At 26.3% G+C, this 22,542-nt stretch overlaps 1 protein-coding gene across 1 annotated transcript; it reads right to left on the bottom strand.

The window, feature by feature from the left end:
* Positions 1–988: 988 nt before the first annotated feature.
* LOC135931085 (probable ATP-dependent RNA helicase DDX49) lies at positions 989–22,410 on the bottom strand. Its single transcript, XM_065467954.1, has 9 exons — positions 22,255–22,410; positions 22,091–22,214; positions 21,965–22,050; positions 21,803–21,924; positions 21,576–21,760; positions 11,910–12,119; positions 2,403–2,555; positions 1,804–1,901; positions 989–1,542 (listed from the first exon to the last, which is right to left on the bottom strand). The coding sequence occupies exons 1-9, from the start codon at positions 22,376–22,378 to the stop codon at positions 1,097–1,099; spliced, it is 1,548 nt and encodes a 515-aa protein (XP_065324026.1). The 5' UTR covers positions 22,379–22,410; the 3' UTR covers positions 989–1,096.
* Positions 22,411–22,542: the final 132 nt, after the last annotated feature.

Below are 22,542 nucleotides of genomic sequence, written 5' to 3'. Positions count from 1 at the left end.
TTTATAATTACTCAAAATAAAAGACATATGTTATATATCGTTTAGTTTCAATAAATAAAATCAAATATTTTTATTTTACATAAAAAATTCAATGTAAAATTGATAAATTTAGATATATTTTAAAAAAAATTTCCAAGGTATGACACGACCCGGGCGGAATTTTTTAAAAAATATTAGGCCCGGCCCGAACCCGATTATTTTAAATAAAATTAGGCCCGAGGGCCGGGTAAGGCCGGGCCTAATTTTGCAGATCTCTAATATAAACTATAATTTGAAGATCTCTATAATTTAGGAGTTGGTCTTGTTAGGTTTTAAATCATGATTTTAATCGCCTCTATACTTTTTTTAAAAATTAACGAATAAAATAAATAATTTTAACTTTATTTTGTTTGCTAACTAATATTATAATAAATATTAGTAATCATGGATTAAAAATTTAACTTTAATCTATGTTATTAGATTTCGAATACATAAATAATTTGCAATTTTATCATTCTTTCCTCACTAAATCACCTTATTTTGAATTTAGTTGATGGTTTTTACACATGGCTTATCTTAAATTAAATCAAATTAGGAAGAGCTTTAGGTTAAATATTTCGTTTCCACTTTAAAGATCTATTATAATTATTATTTATTATTAATTAAAAATTAACGTTGCAAATTTGTTTTAAGTCAATATATATTTTATATACTGCCCTATAATTATAAAATAAAAACTTGTATTAAGAAATCAAAATCAAACAAGCAGTATATTGAAATATGGAGTATACCAAGCACTTTCATTTAAAAATAGAAGAAAATTTTTTACTTAATGTTGATAAATATAAAAGATGATTGAATATCTTCTAATCTAATCAAATCACCAGACTAGACACATTTTTTGTTAAAAAAAGTAAATGAATATATTATCTTTCGATTATTCTGAAATTAGTTGTAATTATAATTACAATATTTTTATTCTATTATAAACAAGATTTTTCGGTACCAATTCTATTATAAACAAGGATTTTTTGGCATTTTTTAATAATAAATATGTCCATTTAAAAAAATCAAATAATTATATATAAATATAATGACATATGATGATAAAAACAATTTATATTTTTGCAACATTGTTTGGCTTTTTAGTATTATTACGAATAATTTTTTTCTTTGAACAAATTTTAGGCACCTTATTGGGGACTTTACTAATTTTTTTACCATTACCAACTTCATTCTGTCCATTCTTTTTTTCGACTATAGTAGGCTTATTTGGGCATTTATAACCAGTACAAATTTTTCTTTCCTCGGGCGTAAGGTCTTGGCCTTGCAGTATTTTGTGTTTAATTTCGTTAATTTGTCGACGTTTATCAAAATCACTATTTTCGATATCCATTTGACATTCCCTTTTTACCATGGTTATTTCGGTCAGTATTTTAAGGATAATTTTTTCATTTATATGAGTGTATTCTAAAGTTTTGGTACCTATGTGAGATTCTATATCTTGTAAAACTGGTATATCCTTAGGAGGAGATATGAGTGTAACAGATATACCTTCTCTCCCTAAGAAAAATTGCAGTATTATATTTTATATCAATAAAAATATTTGCGATTATATTTTTTTATTTAAAAAAACTTAGAAATTTAAATACCATAATTAGAAAGAAAATTACATTCAAAAATATAAGAATTTGAAGGATGCATATTTTTTTTATTACAAATTATATTGTTATAACTATTTTATTTTATTAAATAATAGATTTGTGATTAATTTAAAATAAACCTTTTAACCTTACAAAGTCTAATGTATAAAATATAATTAACCTGCACGTGCAGTTCTACCAACCCTATGTACGTAATCCTCTGGTGAGCTAGGGACAGTGTGATTTAATACTAAATCCACTTTAGGAATGTCCAATCCTCTATATAGTATTTTTTTTCAAAAAACAATTATATATATAAAATAAATTAAATATTTCCCATTTGAAAAAAAATAAATATCTATCAACTCCAAAACGGCCTATACAATTTTATTCAAAAAAATTAGTCTCAATCTACAAGCTGAGACTTAAATTAGAGGTTTTAGTTTATTTTTGAGGCTACAAGCTTGGCTAAGCCATATTGACATTGGGCAAATGCATAATACATATATTCATTTATTATTTTACAAATCTATCATTTAAAATGACGTAGTCACGAAAGTTAACAACACCACTGCTAATTACTAAATAAAATATAAATAAATTTTTTAAAATTTTTGAGGCTATAAGCTTGGCTAAGCCATATTGACATTGGGCAAATGCATAATACATATATTCATTTATTATTTTACAAATCTATCATTTAAAATGACGTAGTCACGAAAGTTAACAACACCACTGCAATTAGGAGGACAATAATAAAGTTACAATTAGCAAGCATACCTGCTAGCAAGATCGGTGGCTATCAAAATTCGTATAAGACCGGATTTAAATTTCGTTAACGCGACTAATCTTTGCTTTTGAGTTAGGTTTGAGTGAATAGGTAAATTGGGTATTCCTAATCTTTTCAACAAAGAATGCAGTACTTGACATTTTCTAAGTATTAATTAAATTTAAAATATTTTATTAACAGAGATGTATCGGATCCAGGATCGAGCCCAGATCTTCCCTATTAGGATCAAGCTGGTTCTTTAAGAATATCAGGTTCTTGATCAGCTCATTATTATTGGAAAATTGTTCTTTTTGTTGTAATTTACATTTTTAAAAAATGCTAGACAATGAAGACAAAATAAATTGATATAAAATTTAATATTATAATAATTTTTAAGCATAGGAAAGGACATTAAATAATTTTCACTTATTAAACAGCTATAAGTTTAAATAATATTCGAAAGGTATTTATGGTAATGAAGTGATGACTTTTAAATATTATTATTTAAAATTAAAATAAATTAATTATAAAAATGAATAATCCTATTTTTAAAAAATAACTTGATTTTTATTTAGGCACCCTGCTTAAAAAACCAATAAATTTCCAACAAATTGGTTTGTATGGTGGGAAAAGGTCGAGGTTACATGTGCATTGCTGAAGGAATTATAAATTCCAAATATAATATTTTATCGAGAGAGCTCATTAAATTGAAGAATACACTCTTTCTTCCCAAGGAGATTTTATCTTTCCACAAGGCAATTTACCATATACATTATAATAGACCAAAATTATTTATACCAAACAACGGTTTGGATTTAATGCAATGCCCATCAAACCCAGATCAAAATCCAATAAAAATGTAACTAAGCTTTTATAAAAGGTCATCATAGACAAAGCATAGACATAAAAAAATAAAATAAAAAGGGTCAAATATTTGGAAATTTTAAAAAATGTGAGACCTTTTTATGGAGCTTTACCTAAAGGGTTCGAACCGAACCGCAAAACCGAAATGAACCGTTATGATTTTCTGAACCGTAACCTTAACCGAACCGTTATGAAGAAAATATTAAAAGAGCGAACCGAACCGTTATAAATATTTTGAACCGGTTTAAACCGGTTTCAAAAATAATTAATTTTAAATTATTAACCTAAATTTAAAATTTTAATTTTCCTTGGGGGCATTTTTTAAATTGGTGATTTCTTTTCAAATTAAATATTTCTATATTATCAACATTATATATCAAATACAAACAATTAAATAAAATAACAATATGTTTTTTTATTTTTGCACAACCCTCAAAAAATAAATGACAATCAAATATATAATATATAACAAAACAGATTTAAAAAATACATTAAAAATTGGATATTTTAATTTTCGTTTTTTCTTTATATATATATTCTCCTTTTTCTAAATTCCTTTAAAATATATTTCAATATAAATTTATATTTTTATAAATTTACCTTAATTCATTGGTTGTCCTCGATAACCAATCTCAAAAAATTGATGCATTTTATTATATATAATAATTTGAAAAATCAAAAGGAATAGTAAATTCATTAAGAATTGATGCTAAATTATTAATTATTTCGTTTCGAGTATTTGGTCGGGGATTGATCGACCTATATTTGTTTTTTAACACTCCAAAAAAAATTTCTATCGGGTTTAGTTGCGGCGAATAGGGTGACAAATATTCTATTCGCGCTCTAAAACAATCAATGCATTTAGTATATTTTCTTCTTGGAATAGCCGATGTTGGATCAGTAATAGAATCACCACTTACAGAGGAAGAATTGATCATATGGAAATTATTTGTAATATTAGGTATTGAATTTGAATTAGATAAAAAAGGATCAGGATTTAATGTAAATGAATTTGTATTACTAGATAAAATTTGTCGTATATTAAACATTTGAAAAAAATATTAAACTCTATTTTATAAAAAAAATTAAGTTATATAAAAATTGTAAATGCAAAAAAATTACCGTATGTATTTTATAAAAAAAATTAAATTATATAAAAATTGTAAATGCAAAAAAATTACCGTATGTATTTTTTAAATCTGTTTTGTTATATATTATATATTTGATTGTCATTTATTTTTTGATTTTAATTGTTTGTTTTTTTTTAAATAATTTACCCTATAATGCCAGGTTTGTTGTTTTTTCTTTAAATACTTAATTTATAAGAGATTAGACAATTTATCTGTTAATTAGATAAGATATCTTAAAATCAGGCATAATTATTCTTGGCTAAATTAACAAATTTATATATAAGATATTAATAAGCTTTTAGAATAATACCTGCTAATAATTAAGAAAAAATTATATAATTCTATTATTAATAAATAACATCTAATAGAAATCAAGTACCTTTTACATTTATTTTTATATTATATGGTTTATTTTTTATCTCATTATAAAAACTTGGATCATAGAATTTAAATGACAATAAATAAAATAGTCAGCAATATTTTAATGATATAATAATTTTTTATTTATAATCATTGTTTTTTTAAATTCAGAATTCTAATATTATAAATTATTTATTATTATAATATGTTAGTTAGCATATACCATTATCATATATGCAAAATAAAAAAATATGATTAAAGAATGGCATTTGTAATGAATATTTTTCTAAATCTGTATTTTTAAATAATAAAAATATTACTATAAATCTTCTGTTTAAATAATTTAATTAACATTGCATTAAATTATTTTTATACTTTTATTTATTTATTAATATGTTTTATATTTAAATAAACTTACAGTGAATTAAAAATAGGAATTACATTTTGATGTTAAACTAAATATAAATACTATAGTTTAACTTAAATTACCTATTCTGTCATATTATATTAACATCTAATAGAAATAAAGTACTGACCAATTTTTATATAATATTGTTTTACAATAATTTCTTATTAATTGATATATTCAAAAAAAATTTATCTTAGTTTATATAGAATATATCAGAGTGGGTAATTTGAATTAAACTATACTAGTTATATTTAGTTTAACATCAAAATGTAATTCCTATTTTTAAATGTAAGTCTATTTAATATAAAACACAAAGTATAAAATAATTTAATGCAATGTTAGTTAACTTATTTAAACTGAAGATTTATAGTAAGATTTTTATTATTTAAAAATACAGATTTAGAAAAATATTCATTACAAATACCATTCTTTAATCATATTTTTTTTATTTTGCATATATGATAATGGTAAATGCTAACTAACATATTATTTTAATAATAAATATTAGAATTCTGAATTTAAAAAAAATATGATTTTTATAAATAAAAAATTATTATATCATTAAAATATTTATTGCTGACCATTTTATTTATTGTCATTTAAATTCTATAATCCAAGCTATTTAAAAAATAAAAATGAAGGTAAAATTGTTTCTATTATGCTTTTTTATTTATTCTATTTATATAATAAAAGATCATCTATCATCATATAGCTTTTTAGTTATCTATTAAATCGTTCGGGAAAAGTCAAATCCTGTGCGTTCCTATTTTAAATTAGATATCATAAAAAATCAATCTATTTGTAAAATAGAAGATTGTGGTAAGGTCTTAACTGGGGACCATGCTGCAAATCTTGAACGACATATAGAAAGATTCCACAATAGGGAATTCAAATTATTAAGAAAAAAATTTGACTATTAAAAAATTCAAATAACGAAAACTGCAAACCAGTATAATACAATCCAAGATGCTTTTAAGTCCAACACTACTACAATACAAATCAATATAAATAAAGAAACTTTAATCCGCTCCTGCACCGAGCTAATAACAGTTCACGGTAGGCCAATAAAATCATTTGACGACAAAGCATTTCGAAATATTATAGATCCAATAATTATAGGATTGGGTGGAAATTTAACTATCAATTCGGAAAATATACGCAATAATATTAAAAAAATGGCGTTAGATTTTTCGGAAAATATAAAAAAGGAAGTATATCAAAAACTTATTTCGTTAAAATTAGATATAGCAACTAGATATGATAGGTCCATATTGGGGATCAATATTCAATTTATAAATAACGGAAAAATAAAATTAAGGACTATATGCATGAAAGTGATTAAAGATCGACACACATCAGAATATCTTAAAAAAATTATTCTAGATGTTCTAAAAGAATATGAAATAAAAATTGAGCAGATTTACACAATAACCACCGATAATGCAGCAAATATGATTAAGTTAATTAAGCTATTAATACTACACGGAAGATGATGAAGATGATGACCTTAACGATTATTTAATTAATGATGATTTAAATAATAATGATATAGATAATGATGATTTAAATAATAATGATATAATTCATGATGAAAATAAAGAACCTTTTAATATTGAAAATATTAATCTTGCATCAAATGCCAGATCCATATTAATAGGTATTAGATGTGCTTCACATACATTTCAATTAGCAATTAATGATTGCATTAAAAATTCAAATGAAATTGTCATTATAAATTAAGCAAGAAACATCTGAAAAAATAAGAAATCAGACAACAATGGCTATTCTCTCAAAATTAAATTTGAAAAAAAACCACTAATAGATTGTTGCACAAGATGGAACTCTATCTATTTAATGTTGGAGAGATTACTAGAGTTAAAAAGCTTTTGCCAAGAAATATCGCTCCAAAGCGATCGCGAAAAATGTTTATCAGAGAATGAATGGAAAATAATTAGTGCCATATTAAAAGCTTTATATCCAGCTTATGTTTTGACAAAATATTTACAAAGTGAACAATTGACAATGGACGATTTTTATGCTGCGTGGATCAAATGTCTCATGCAAACGAGTAAAGTAGACACTCCATTTGCCAGACTTTTAGTTTCTACGATGAAAGCACGAGAAATAAATTTCAAAAATGAAGTTTTTTGCTTTGCTATTTATCTCGACCCTAGATATAATGTATTTTTACTTTTGAAGAAAGAGAGATCGCCAGAAAACATCTTTGTAAAACTCGGAACTTGATACAAAATTTAAATAATCAGGATATTTGAAATTCTAAATACTATGCCTACGTGTTCGTATTCGAAGGACAATTTAGATGATGATTTTGAAGATTTATTAAAGTCGCATGAAAGTCTTAATAAGAATAATTCTCAGGGCATCGAAAATTATAATAAATGTATAGAAATAGAATATATAATTCGGTCATTTGATAATATAGAGAGATTAGAAAAAGATACTTATCTTTTGAATTATTGGGAAAATGTAAAGAATAGTATGCCAGAACTTTATAAGTTAGCTATAACTGTGCTAGCAGTTCCAGCTACGCAGGTCTCCGTAGAAAGAGCATTTTCAAGCCTTAAGTTTATACTCTCTGCGCAGAGAACTAAATTAATTTTTAGTTTAAAATTTTATAAAGGTGTTCCATTTCGATTTTTTAAAAAAAAAATCATATCGGTTAGGTTTATAATTTATGGTTCTTTTCGGTTTGTTCCGGTTTTTATAAATTTAATTTTAAAAAAAATTAATCATTAACCATGTATATATTAATTTTAGAGAAAAATCTTTTTAGTTTATAATTTCTTATTTAATTTATCCATGATAATCTAATAGATATTTTTATGTTTTTTTTTATTTCATAAATAAATAAGAAAAAAACAAACATGCGTAAATACAATAATGAATAAAATAATATGTATACTATACTATTTAGGTTTAAAAAGAGAATTCGAACGGATAACTAAAATATTTTCTAATATTTCAGGATTTAATTTAGTTCTCTGCGCAGAGAGTATACACTTAAGGCTTGAAAATGCTCTTTCTACGGAGACCTGTGTAGCTGGAACTGCTAGCACAGTTATAGCTAACTTATAAAGTTCTGGCATACTATTCTTTACATTTTCCCAATAATTCAAAAGATAAGTATCTTTTTCTAATCTCTCTATATTATCAAATGACCGAATTATATATTCTATTTCTATACATTTATTATAATTTTCGATGCCCTGAGAATTATTCTTATTAAGACTTTCATGCGACTTTAATAAATCTTCAAAATCATCATCTAAATTATCCTTCGAATACGAACACGTAGGCATAGTATTTAGAATTTCAATATTCTGATTATTTAGATTTTGTATCAAGTTCCAAGTTTTACAAAGATGTTTTCTGGCGATCTCTCTTTCTTCAAAAGTTAAAAATACATTATATCTAGGGTCGAGATAAATAGCAGAGCAAAAAACTTCATTTTTGAAATTTATTTCTCGTGCTTTCATCGTAGAAACTAAAAGTCTGGCAAATGGAGTGTCTACTTTACTCGTTTGCATGAGACATTTGATCCACGCAGCATAAAAATCGCCCATTGTCAATTGTTCACTTTGTAAATATTTTGTCAAAACATAAGCTGGATATAAAGCTTTTAATATGGCACTAATTATTTTCCATTCATTCTCTGATAAACATTTTTCGCGATCGCTTTGGAGCGATATTTCTTGGCAAAAGCTTTTTAACTCTAGTAATCTCTCCAACATTAAATAGATAGAGTTCCATCTTGTGCAACAATCTATTAGTGGTTTTTTCAAATTTAATTTTGAGAGAATAGCCATTGTTGTCTGATTTCTTATTCTTTTCAGATGTTTCTTGCTTAATTTATAATGACAATTTCATTTGAATTTTTAATGCAATCATTAATTGCTAATTGAAATGTATGTGAAGCACATCTAATACCTATTAATATGGATCTGGCATTTGATGCAAGATTAATATTTTCAATATTAAAAGGTTCTTTATTTTCATCATGAATTATATCATTATTATTTAAATCATCATTATCTATATCATTATTATTTAAATCATCATTAATTAAATAATCGTTAAGGTCATCATCTTCATCATCTTCCGTGTAGTATTAATAGCTTAATTAACTTAATCATATTTGCTGCATTATCGGTGGTTATTGTGTAAATCTGCTCAATTTTTATTTCATATTCTTTTAGAACATCTAGAATAATTTTTTTAAGATATTCTGATGTGTGTCGTTCTTTAATCACTTTCATGCATAGAGTCCTTAATTTTATTTTTCCGTTATTTATAAATTGAATATTGATCCCCAATATGGACCTATCATATCTAGTTGCTATATCTAATTTTAACGAAATAAGTTTTTGATATACTTCCTTTTTTATATTTCCCGAAAAATCTAACGCCATTTTTTAAATATTATTGCGTATATTTTCCGAATTGATAGTTAAATTTCCACCCAATCCTATAATTATTGGATCTATAATATTTCGAAATGCTTTGTCGTCAATTGATTTTATTGGCCTACCGTGAACTGTTATTAGCTCGGTGCAGGAGCGGATTAAAGTTTCTTTATTTATATTGATTTGTATTGTAGTAGTGTTGGACTTAAAAGCATCTTGGATTGTATTATACTGGTTTGCAGTTTTCGTTATTTGAATTTTTTTAATAGTCAAATTTTTTTCTTAATAATTTGAATTCCCTATTGTGGAATCTTTCTATATGTCGTTCAAGATTTGCAGCATGGTCCCCAGTTAAGACCTTACCACAATCTTCTATTTTACAAATAGATTGATTTTTTATGATATCTAATTTAAAATAGGAACGCACAGGATTTGACTTTTCCCGAACGATTTAATAGATAACTAAAAAGCTATATGATGATAGATGAAAATCTTTTATTATATAAATAGAATAAATAAAAAAGCTTAATAGAAACAATTTTACCTTCATTTTTATTTTTTTAAATAACTTGGATTATAGAATTTAAATGACAATAAATAAAATGGTCAGCAATAAATATTTTAATGATATAATAATTTTTTATTTATAAAAATCATATTTTTTTTTAAATTCAGAATTCTAATATTTATTATTAAAATAATATGTTAGTTAGCATTTACCATTATCATATATGCAAAATAAAAAAAAATATGATTAAAGAATGGACATTTGTAATGAATATTTTTCTAAATCTGTATTTTTAAATAATAAAAATCTTACTATAAATCTTCAGTTTAAATAAGTTAACTAACATTGCATTAAATTATTTTATACTTTGTGTTTTATATTAAATAGACTTACATTTAAAAATAGGAATTACATTTTGATGTTAAACTAAATATAACTAGTATAGTTTAATTCAAATTACCCACTCTGATATATTCTATATAAACTAAGATAAACTATTTTTGAATATATCAATTAATAAGAAATTATTGTAAAACAATATTATATAAAAATTGGTCAGTACTTTATTTCTATTAGATGTTAATATAATATGACAGAATAGGTAATTTAAGTTAAACTATAGTATTTATATTTAGTTTAACATCAAAATGTAATTCCTATTTTTAATTCACTGTAAGTTTATTTAAATATAAAACACATTAATAAATAAATAAAAGTATAAGAATAATTTAATGCAATGTAATTAACTTATTTAAACAGAAGATTTATAGTAAGATTTTTATTATTTAAAAATATAGATTTAGAAAAATATTCATTACAAATGCCATTCTTTAATCATATTTTTTTATTTTGCATATATGATAATGGTAAATGCTAACTAACATATTATAATAATAAATAATTTATAATATTAGAATTCTGAATTTAAAAAAACAATGATTATAAATAAAAAATTTTATATCATTAAAATATTGCTGACTATTTTATTTATTGTCATTTAAATTCTATGATCCAAGTTTTTATAATGAGATAAAAAATAAACCATATAATATAAAAATGAATGTAAAAGGTACTTGATTTCTATTAGATGTTATTTATTAATAATAGAATTATATAATTTTTTCCTAATTATTAGCAGGTATTATTCTAAAACCTTATTAATATCTTATATATAAATTTATTAATTTAGCCAAGAATAATTATGTCTGATTTTAAGATATTTTATCTAATTAACAGATAAATTGTCTAATCTCTTATAAATTAAGCATTTAAAGGTAAAACAACAAACCTGGTATTATTTGATATATAATGTTGATAATATAAAAATATTTAATTTGATATATAATGTTGATAATATAGAAATATTTAATTTGAAAAGAAATCACCAATTTAAATAATGCCCCCAAGGAAAATTAAAATTTAAATTTAGGTTAATAATTTAAAATTAATTATTTTTAAAACCGTTTTGAACCTGTTTAAAATTTTATAACGGTTCGGTTCGCTCTTTTAATATTTTCTTCATAACGGTTCGGTTAAGGTTACGGTTCAGAAAATCATAACGGTTCATTCCGGTTTTGCGGTTCGGTTCGAATCCCTGATTGACAGTACTAAATAATATTGGCTAACATATTTTCTTAAAATAACGGAATATTTATGCATCCCCTCTCATCAAAATATAGGTAGATTTCTGATTCATACCTTATAAAAATAAGACAATTTTTGATTCACCTCTCATGAAATATAACGAATCATTATTTGTTGGGCTATTTGCTATTACAATATATAATTATTTAAATATCTATTAAGTTATGCTTAAATATTACTTGCAACTGCTAGTAAATATGATGGCTAAAGAGTGTTCATCCGTCTTAAACATAGATTTAAGGGTTTGTGAGGTAGACATTATTTTCGATTTATTTAACGTGTCATCGAGTTTATTCAAAAAATCTAGCATCACGTAAACCATGTAGCTCTCTTTAATGTGGAATGGGGTCAGAAGGTAAAATTGGTGCAAGGTATCAACCGTGGCAAACCTAAATATAATCCAGAAAAAAAGTTAAGAATCGATTTCATAAAGTATTAAATATAACTGAATAACTATCATCGATCTCGTAGAATAATGTGTCAGAGCTTTCTCACAATTAGCAAGCGCTGTCACTGGGGTTGTCAAGTAATATGTAATTAATAAATTTTTGGAGCTAAAAGTTTTTTAAGCACGGCTAAGGCCACTAACACTCTGATTATTGGAAATGGGACTTTCTTAGCAAGCCTAAATGAAAGAAGTAATTTCAAGTGCATTAAATGCACCAAAAAAAACATAAAAAGTTATGTTGAATTCAAGTTTATTTTTAAAAAAATCATATGTCTTATATTGTTATTTTTAGCAAGATAGATTCCAAGATAAATCGTGCGAACAAATACGATTTTCTAACATTAGTCTTTAAATGAATATGAAACATGATATAATGGTTATTATCAGAGTTGTTACGAAATTTTTTAAAATTACAATGTTTCGTATTCTTGTCACAATACACATTTTCAATACTTATTTTATATATTAAATTTTAATTTATTCTCTATTTTTTTTCCCACAAACAATTTAAATAAAATGTTTTTTTGAAAAATATTTATCATTCTTATCCAGTTAAAAACTAAAAAATTAATATTTCAAAATAACAAAGAGCTCTTTAGTTTTATTTTTCCCCTACATTATCTTCTAATCATTTCTTTAAATAATCAGCGTAGCTGCTTAAATTTCCTCAAAAAATATTGCAAATAATGTATAAAAGGCTTATAGAATGGCATTATATAATGAACGTATCAATGCAATAAAAGGCGTTTTCTTGCTGTTTAAAAAATCAATTTAAGAATATAATTCTTTTATCAATTATTTTTTTAAAATACCCTTATTATTTTCAGTCATGGTTACGCTGAAAGTTAGGTTGTGCCGATATTAAATATCGGATAGGATATGTACCGATCCGATCTTTTTCTTGTTTTTTGTCATTTTATATTGTATATATTCATATATTGTTTATTTTACATTATCCCGGGCCAGGCCTTAAAAATTTTTTATAAAAAATATCCGAACCGGGCTGGATATTTTAAAACCAAATAATTTAATTCGCCATTATTATCTATAAAAATTAAAAATAGATATAATATATTTTAAAAATATCCAGGCCTTGAAAATGATACCTCTGCAGGTCTCTAATAAAAATGGAAGGATTCTAAATCTTTTTTTATAAATAATAACTAGCCCATTTTTAATATTTAACCTAGACGTAATACAAAATAATCCGTTTGACTAAACTGCAAATGCCTTGGTAAAAATTCTTTATATATCTTCTATTTATTAAGTTGATATTCATTTTCTTATGATATAAAAGTCGTGAATTGAAAGGAAAGAAAAGTTATTGTAAAATTGTAAAAAAATTAAATTGCAGATCAGTATTATAAAGGTTAATTGAAATGTTTAAATTGTAATCATATTAAATGATAATTATATGAAAGTGTAATATTGATAGATGTATATTTTAGTGTTTAAAGTTAGTATAAATATAGAAATCGAATATGTAAAATAAGACGAATTTTTACTTTTATTTATTTTTTAATGATTATTGAGTTACCATATAATTTAAAAAAATTAATTTACTATCCTCAATTCTTATCGTAATTTAGAATGGTAATGAATTTCTCTCTCATTCAAAACTTCGAAGTTATGAAAATTAAAATACTAGATGTGTACAATAATAAGGTCATGTAAATTAATAATTATATTTCACACAATCTATTAAAAGATGTGTGCCAGATTTGCGAATCAGGTCAATAAAGGCGTTTATTTCGAGTAAAGTGAACAATAAAGTGCTTTCGAAATTTGGGAAAAATAATTGGAAACCCGATTTTATTGTGTTTTAATAACGACTTGGATGAATTAAGATCTTGGATCTATGGTAATTTAGACATTGGGAAAAAGGTTATTGATAAAAGAACCTGGCTAATCTGGACATTTGTAAAAAGTTACTGATAAAAGAACCTTGCTAATTAGATGTAATTATAAAAATTACGATGGAATTATCAGCCAGTCAACATAGAGCTTGAATATGAGGATGAGTGGGGCTATGAATTCGCAACCATAGTCACCATCCTCTATTCGAAAGATAATTAGAATCTGTTATATTGTGGAAATAATTTAAATAAAATCACTCGAGGTGATAATGAAATATTTTATGTAAAAGTTAAAATCGATTTAAATGTAGAAGTAAAAATTAACGATAAAATGTAAATAGATTATTTTGAAAGACATAACTGTAGGTTATTGATATATTATAATTTTTTTGTATATATTGTTATGTTTTTTTGTTATATTATAGTTTTTGAAATTTATATGTTATAATAAAAAAAAGATAAATTAAATATTTGTGGTCAACTTTAAATTATAAAATCTCATCCTTATCACATATCCGAGAAATCGTAAAATTCTTATATGGTGGCAACGTATTCCGACGTTTACAATTCTTATAATAGTCTCAGTTTATAGTTACAATATGACAGAGCGCTTTCGATACATCATGATTATAAGATGTCCATCACGCTTTCAAATCACGCAACATCGCTATGCTTCGACGCATAAATCCATTACGTTTATACACGAGACATTCTTTATTAATGCTCAATGCTATCAACGAGACTGAATCATTTGACCAACGCTACCAGATAAATTTATTAGCTTGTATTATTCAATTTTATATACGTATATATAAATATATTTTTTTTCCCGTGTGATATATGATATAAATAAGATGTGAAATAAACGATCATTATAAATAATATACATTATGAAACCGTTAGTAAATACAAAAAATAATATAGTTGACGTACCGGCGTTTACAGGGAACGTTGAGTTTTTTTTAAAAAGATTCGATTCCGTATTAAAAGATAGCCAATGGACGGAAGCGGAAAAAGCGAGTATTTTCACAAACAGATTACCAGAAGACGAGTACTTAAATCTAGAGGCAATCTGTACATCGTCCGAGTTCTCTAATCTTACAAATTTAATCGAGAAGTTTAAACTTCTACACCCTGAAAAATCTATGGACAGTTACAAGGTTGATTTTGCGGCGGCGGTGCAAAATCCAGGTGAAAAATTTCAGGCCTGAGTAACTCGAGTATGTGGTTTAAATACTAAATGTAAGTATAAAGACTTTGAGAGAGCGATAGAAAAAATAAGGCTTTCATCGATAAGTAAGAAAATCAGGCAGAGAATTTCTAAAATGGAAAATGTAAATATAGATATGATACTAAAGGCAGCAGCAGATATAGAAGAGAAAGAAGCGTGTGACAATATTTTAAATAAAATTGATAATATAAAAATTGAAGCAGGAACCACGGTGAAAGCGATAGATGAGGTCGAAGTCAAGAGGATAAGTTCGGATAATCAACTGGTGAAATACGATGGTAACAATGGATTGGCGTACTTCAAATGATAATGGGTTTAGACGGCAGTGGACACCTAGATGCGATAATTGGCAGAGGTTTCAAGGAAACAATTATGATTCACGTTATCGTAACAATTTCAATCCGCGGTATCAAAATAACTTTAATCATAGATATCAATATAATGGCAGAGCGCCAAGATCGAGATTCAATAATGATAATTATAACGATAGGTGTAATTATGACAGATACAATGATAGAAATAATAATGATTCAAGATACAGACCAAGATATAATCAGAATTACGATCAAAGTTATAATCGTAACTACAATCAGAATTGCAACCAAAACTACAATCAATCGTATAATAATAACAGATACCGAAATAATGACAATAATCAACGGCGATACTCAAATAAAGTAAATACGGTCAATATAGAAGAAATAAAGGAAATAAAGGATGTAAATTGTGATAAAATTGAAAAAGAAGAATATAGTCTTTTTAATGTGGATATAAATAATCTTGATGATGATAATAACAAAGCGTATGACGCATATAAAATCATGATGCACCTTAATGATGTGCCAATTGAATTACAGATAGACACGGGGTCAAGATTCACAATACTACCAATAAGTGTTGCAAGAAAAATTGGTATTAAAACATTAAAGAAATCGGAAACAAAACTTACGGGCTACGATGGGAGAATTATAAAGGTGTTGGGCACCGTTGACATCAAGGCAAAATATGGAAACAAGACAGAGACCTTGAACATACACGTAGTGCAGAGCAATAAAATACCGCTGTTAGGTAGGACATGGTTAAAAGCGTTTGGCAACATATTAGATCAATTTGTAAACCATGTCGAAGAAAATTATGATGATGCAATACAAAAGATGATAAACGAATGTAAAACCAAAGTTGACAAAAAGCCTATAAATCGCAGTTATGTTAAATTTTATCTTAAACAGGACGCTATACCAAAAATAATACCGCCAAGACGAGTGCCATATAAACGACATGATTTGTTAACAAAGGAGTTGCAGAAGTGGATCGATGACAAGATAATCGAGCCAGTGGACGACGTACGCTGGGCGACTCCGCTCACACCTGTTTATAAGAGCGATGGTACATTGAGGCTTTGCGTAGACTTGAAGAGCACAATCAATCCTGCACTGGTAGACTTCAAATACCCAATTCCAAGAATCAATGACCTTATATCAAAGCTGTCAAAAGGCAAGAAGTTTACAAAAATAGATTTTAAGAATGCTTTTCTTCAAATACCAATTCACAAAGAATCAAGAAATCTTCTCACCATATCCACGCATAGAGGTTACTTCAGATTCACCAGACTTCCTTTCGGTTTAAAGACATCATCAGCTATTTTTCAAACAAGATTTTTGGTGATTTAAAAGACGTTATTTTCTACATTGATGACTTATTAATTAATTACTGGTGATGATGACGAAAAACACATGAAAAACATATGAAAAACATAAAATTGGTTTTTGACAGAATCTCAAAATATGGACTAATACCTAATTTTACGAAGAGTATATAACTATTCCCATAGGAGTCAGTGAACTCCTGTCCTTGTATGGCCGAAAACGCAGTTTGCATGTCATCTGCATTATCGTAATAGAAGAAATGGACCAATCTTGTTTCGTGTATAAACGGAATGGATTTGTGCGTCGAAGTATTGCGATGTTGCCTGATTTCAAAGCGTGATGGACATCTTATAATCATGATGTATCGAAATCGCTCTGTCATATTGTAACTATAAACTGAGACTATTATAAGAATTGTAAACGTCGGAATACGTTGCCACCATATAAGAATTCTACGATTTCTCGGATATGTGATAAGGATGAGATTTTATAATTTAAAGTTGACCACAAATATTTAATTTATCTTTTTTTATTATAACATATAAATTTCAAAAAGGGTATACAAAATATAGAAAATAATGAGATTACTAGTGATTTATGGGACATACCAATTAACTTTCAAAGAATAGTGAAAGAAACAAACGATGATGATGAATTAATGGAAGTAATAAATAACATCAAACATGGTGAAGATATAAAAAACAAAACATACAAGAATATGGAAATGGAGTTGAGTTTGATAAAGAATTGCCTTTTTAAAGAAAACCGAATCATAATACCGAGGAAAATGAGAAATGAGATGTTAAAAGATTTACACAAAGGGCATTTAGGCGCAGGCAAGATAAAATTATTGGCGAAAGATTATTTATGGTGGCCTGGTATAAATGCAGATGTAGATCAAGAGGTAAAAGAGTGTGAAGAATGTAACAAATGGGCAGACAATCCACACAATATACAAAATCCATGGAGAATCGCGAATAAAATTTTTGAACGAGTACATATTGACTTTGCACAGTTCGGAGATAATGATTACATGGTATTTGTGGACGCGTATAGCAAATTTCCAATAATAAAGAGAATGAAAAGTATTACAACAGAATCTACTGTGAAAGAACTTGAGAATAATAAGTCTGTTTGGAATACCATATAACATCGTGACGGATAATGGCACCAATTTCACTAGTCACCTATTTAAAAAATTTTGTGAGGATCATGGAATAAAACATATTTTGACTGCTCCACATAACAATCCAATGGTCAATGCGAACGTATGATTAAATCAATGAAAATGAGCTTGAAGAGAAATGTGGAGAATAACACAAAAGTTAACGCCGACATAGCTTTATAAAAATTTTTGTTTAATTATCGAAATACTCCAAATGCGACGACAAATATGATACCAAGCAAATTAATGTTTTCTAGAAGTATAAGGACAATATGGGATTTGGTTAAACCTATGGAGGAAAAAGATAACGTATTAAATCGCAAAATAACAGTAACGAGAAATATCAACGTAGGAGATAAAATTTGGTATAAAACGTTCAAGGAAAACATGTGGGATAAAGGAGTAGTGATACATAAAGATGGAAATTTATCATACAAAATAGATACTGGACATAATATAATAAGAAGACATTTGGATCAAATAAAAATAAGATCAACAAGTAATGATTATACGACGAGTGAACGAGTTTTTAGAGGGGGAAGAGGTCAGGAGCAAAATCAAGATCAAAATAAAGAACAAGATCAAGTTCAAGTTCAAAGCCAGATACGAGATCGAAATCAAATAAGTATTCAAGAGCCAAGTCGACAATACAATTTGAGACCGAAGAAATTCATTGATTATAAATAAACTATATAAAATAAAATATAATTTTTTAGTTAAATTTGATGTTAGAACGAAAAGGTCCATGGACTTGGAATAAATAAAGAACTTAGGGATTACCTCAATATACGATACGAATGATGGGTACGAGGAAGGGGGAAACTAAAAGAGAAGGAAATGTTATATTGTGGAAATAATTTAAATAAAATCACTCGAGGTGATAATGAAATATTTTATGTAAAAGTTAAAATCGATTTAAATGTAAAAGTAAAAATTAATTTAAAGGTAAAAAGTTAAAAAATGATTTGAAATGGATGTATAACGATAAAATGTAAAGACATAACTGTAGGTTATTGATATATTATAATTTTTTTGTATATATTGTTATGTTTTTTTGTTATATTATAGTTTTTGAAATTTATATGTTATAATAAAAAAAAGATAAATTAAATATTTGTGGTCAACTTTAAATTATAAAATCTCATCCTTATCACATATCCGAGAAATCGTAGAATTCTTATAGAATCGATCATCAAATAGTTTCCCAAAAGATTCAAGTCAAATTGGATAGTCCATCGATGAGGCCCAACGACAGGGACAAGTTATGATGACTACACAGTTAATGATAAGAGTAGTGGTATCAAAAGGAAATTGATTAGGGTTATAACTGTGAACTCATGGCGGTTCAAGCGATAACGGATTGTTCAAGGACTGTTCAACGTTTAACGCGTTGTGGACTGACCACGTGGGTACAATTGGTGATAATAACGGGTGCAGAATTGGCTATGGTGACCGCGATGCCATCAAATCCAAGCAATAATGGGATCCTCGAGGACCTTCAAAGTTTAACGCCATTTGGACGATCCAAGGTTTGCAACTGTATGAGGATGTTTTGGATTGGATAAAAGAGGTTGGGGGAGAGATGTAGCGATTAGCTATCAAACACAGCCACAAGAATAAATCCACATAATATGGTTTTGAAGATGGAGGAAAATTCGAGAATGATTGCTAGGGATTATGGAATGGGATGTTTATGATTGTTATAATATTGTTGTCGGATATAGATGATAGAGGTCTGCATTGGGTGGGGTTTCGGCACGCCAGCCCCTCTAAGTGGGTGTGCAGAAATTTTTTTAAGAATGGGCGGCTGGCGGGTCTATGGGCGGGTGGGTGGGTTAAGAAATTTAAGCAATGGGCGGGCGGGTTAAAAAATTTAAAATCATTTAAGTAAATATTAATAAAAAAATTATTTATATGAACTTTTTTGGATATTAAAAATTAAAATGTTCCTTTTTTGGTATCATAAAAATATTTTTCTTAAAATAAATAAACTTTTTTAAAAAATTTAAAACTAGTTTGGTGGAAACGACAAGTAAGATATTTGCCACTATCAAAATTAGCAAGAAAAACATGCGCAATTCCTGCAACTAGTGCTTATTCTGAACGAGGATTTAACATTGCTGGAAGGTTTTTAGAACAAAGAAGAACGTGTTTAAATCCAGAAAATGTTGATTTATTATTATTTTTACATTATTAATTACATATAATATCAATTTTATATTTATATTATTTTCATAAATTATTTGATCAAATAAATTTTAAATTGAATATTTTTTTATGCTTAACATAATAATTTCTTAAAAACTTTTTGTAGAGGTGTAATGCTGATTTTTTTTAATAGATGCTTAAAAAATTGAAGGAATGGCCATAATTAAATTTAATAATAGCGGGCTTGGGTTAAAAAATTTTAGACTAATGGACGGGCGGGTATATTTTTTAGAAAACTATCGGTGGGAGGGTTAAATTTTTTAAAACATTGGATGGGCGGGCTTATGGAAAAAAAACGGCCCAATGCAGGCCTCTAATAGATTATATATAATGTGTACAAATGGTTTACTTGATAGCAATAAAGTATTACATAAAGTCCAAGTTATATATTATATATGCTATAAATACTATCATTTTCTTAATATCCAGGAAGAGCTAAACATGATTCTATATTTATATTTTTAACCTTTTTAATAAGGGTTGCATAGGAACGCGTAGTTTAGTCAAAAAAAGTGTTTTTTCAAAAGCCTACTAAGTTATAAAAAAATTTTAATTTAATAATAACATTTCTGAATCCTTTTGAGGAACTAAATATGATTCTACGTTCATTTTTTAAAAATAGGGCATATTTATCAGAGACCTGAAGAGGTATAATTTGCATGGCCCAACATGGCCAGGATTTTATTTTAAGGCCTGCAGGTCTCTGATATTTATCAAGAGCATGTAGGGGCATGTATCTTAGTCATGTGAAAAAAGTATTTTTCTAAAATTTGATTATGTTACCATTTATTTTAAATTTAAAAATATACATTTTCTAAATCATTTTGACAAGCTAAACATGATTCTATATTAATATTATTAAATTAAAGCCTTTTTAATAGTAGTAGCACATAGTTTCCAAGTGCACATATTTTAGTCATGCCTTATTTTTGACTATATTTAGGCCTAAAACTAAAATGACTAACAGGTTTGGGCTAAAAAAGAGGAATTTGTAGCCCTCTAACTGAAGTATGGATAGTGACAAATAAGAAATTCCTATGATGGGACAAAGAGTCTGTGAGATCATAGAGATCACCTGTTGTGCAAAATATGGGAAAATGAGCCATCACAAAGGCCAAGTATAGAAACTCCATTGATCCTTTATTATATTGGAGACTACATATATTTTCTTTACAATAAACACATAGATTAAAATTTAAATATATTAATAACAATGGGTTACAAGATAAATATTAATTATACACAATTTAGCACTATGCTAAAAAATATTTTAAAATAATATAAAATTTACTCAGAATCTTGTCTCCATATAAATGGTTTTGTTTCTGCCAATGATATATCACAAAGAGTTTGAAGTGCTTGATTAAAAGTAGCACTGAAGATCAAATTTTGTCGCTTTTTTGGTAATAATTTCATAATAGTTGATAATTGTTCATTAAAATACCCTGCTAATAACCTATCAGCTTCATCCATAACCTTTATATAAAATAATTTTAAAAAATCATTTTTATATATTACAAAAAATTTTAGTCTATCAAATTTTAGTTCTCCATAGGTTTCTATATGATCAACAAGTCTTCCAGGAGTGGATATGATAATATGAGGTATAAATGACATATCTCTTCCCTGCATCATCATATCTAATGTTTATTAATAATCTATCATATTAACTAAATATACCATTCCCTCCAACAATTACTGTTATTTTTATATTTAATGGCTTGCCTAAAACCATAAAATGATCAGCAATTTGATAGGCTAACTCTCTAAACATATAATATTGTAATTGATTAACAAATTTATAACCTAGTAGGGGTAAGTACTAATGCAAATATTCCATATGGATCTTCACTAAATTTTTGTAAGATAGGAAGAGCAAAAGCTGCTGTTTTACCACTTCCAGTTTTAGCATTTCCAATACAATTTGCCCCTATAATACATTTAAATTTTATTCTGATGCTTAATACAACCTTTAAGAATTTTAGGTATGCATCCTTTTTGAACTGGAGTAGGGTTTGATATATTCATAATAAGGCATTGCTCTATTAACCATTTATCCAAGCCAAGATCTTTAAAATTTTTTCTTTTTTCCATATTTTTTTTATTACTGAATGATAAATATAGCCATGGTAAATTTTTATTAACTATTTTGTGCTAAACTATGGCCTTTTAAATATAGCTTAATTTGTACTAAACGAACATTGTAAAAAAAAAAGTAAACAATTTTAATTTATTTATAAATATAAATTTATATCAAA

This window comes from Gordionus sp. m RMFG-2023, chromosome 1 (genome assembly GCF_954871325.1).
Source record: "Gordionus sp. m RMFG-2023 chromosome 1, tfGorSpeb1-WG-v2, whole genome shotgun sequence".
In the NCBI taxonomy this organism is placed as follows: domain Eukaryota; kingdom Metazoa; phylum Nematomorpha; class Gordioida; order Chordodea; family Parachordodidae; genus Gordionus; species Gordionus sp. m RMFG-2023.
The sequence above is the reverse complement of the archived record's forward strand: the minus strand, read 5'-3'. Positions and strand labels throughout refer to the sequence as shown.

Excerpts from the sequence above, each read along its gene's own strand:
- LOC135931085 (XM_065467954.1), bottom strand. The coding sequence starts at position 22,378 with ATGGAAAAAAGAAAAAATTTTAAAGATCTTGGCTTGGATAAATGGTTA. Across the intron at positions 22,051-22,090 it reads TTAGTACTTACCCCTACTAG|AGAGTTAGCCTATCAAATTG; the intron begins GTTATAAATTTG and ends TTATATGTTTAG. Across the intron at positions 21,925-21,964 it reads AGTAATTGTTGGAGGGAATG|ATATGATGATGCAGGGAAGA; the intron begins GTATATTTAGTT and ends AATAAACATTAG.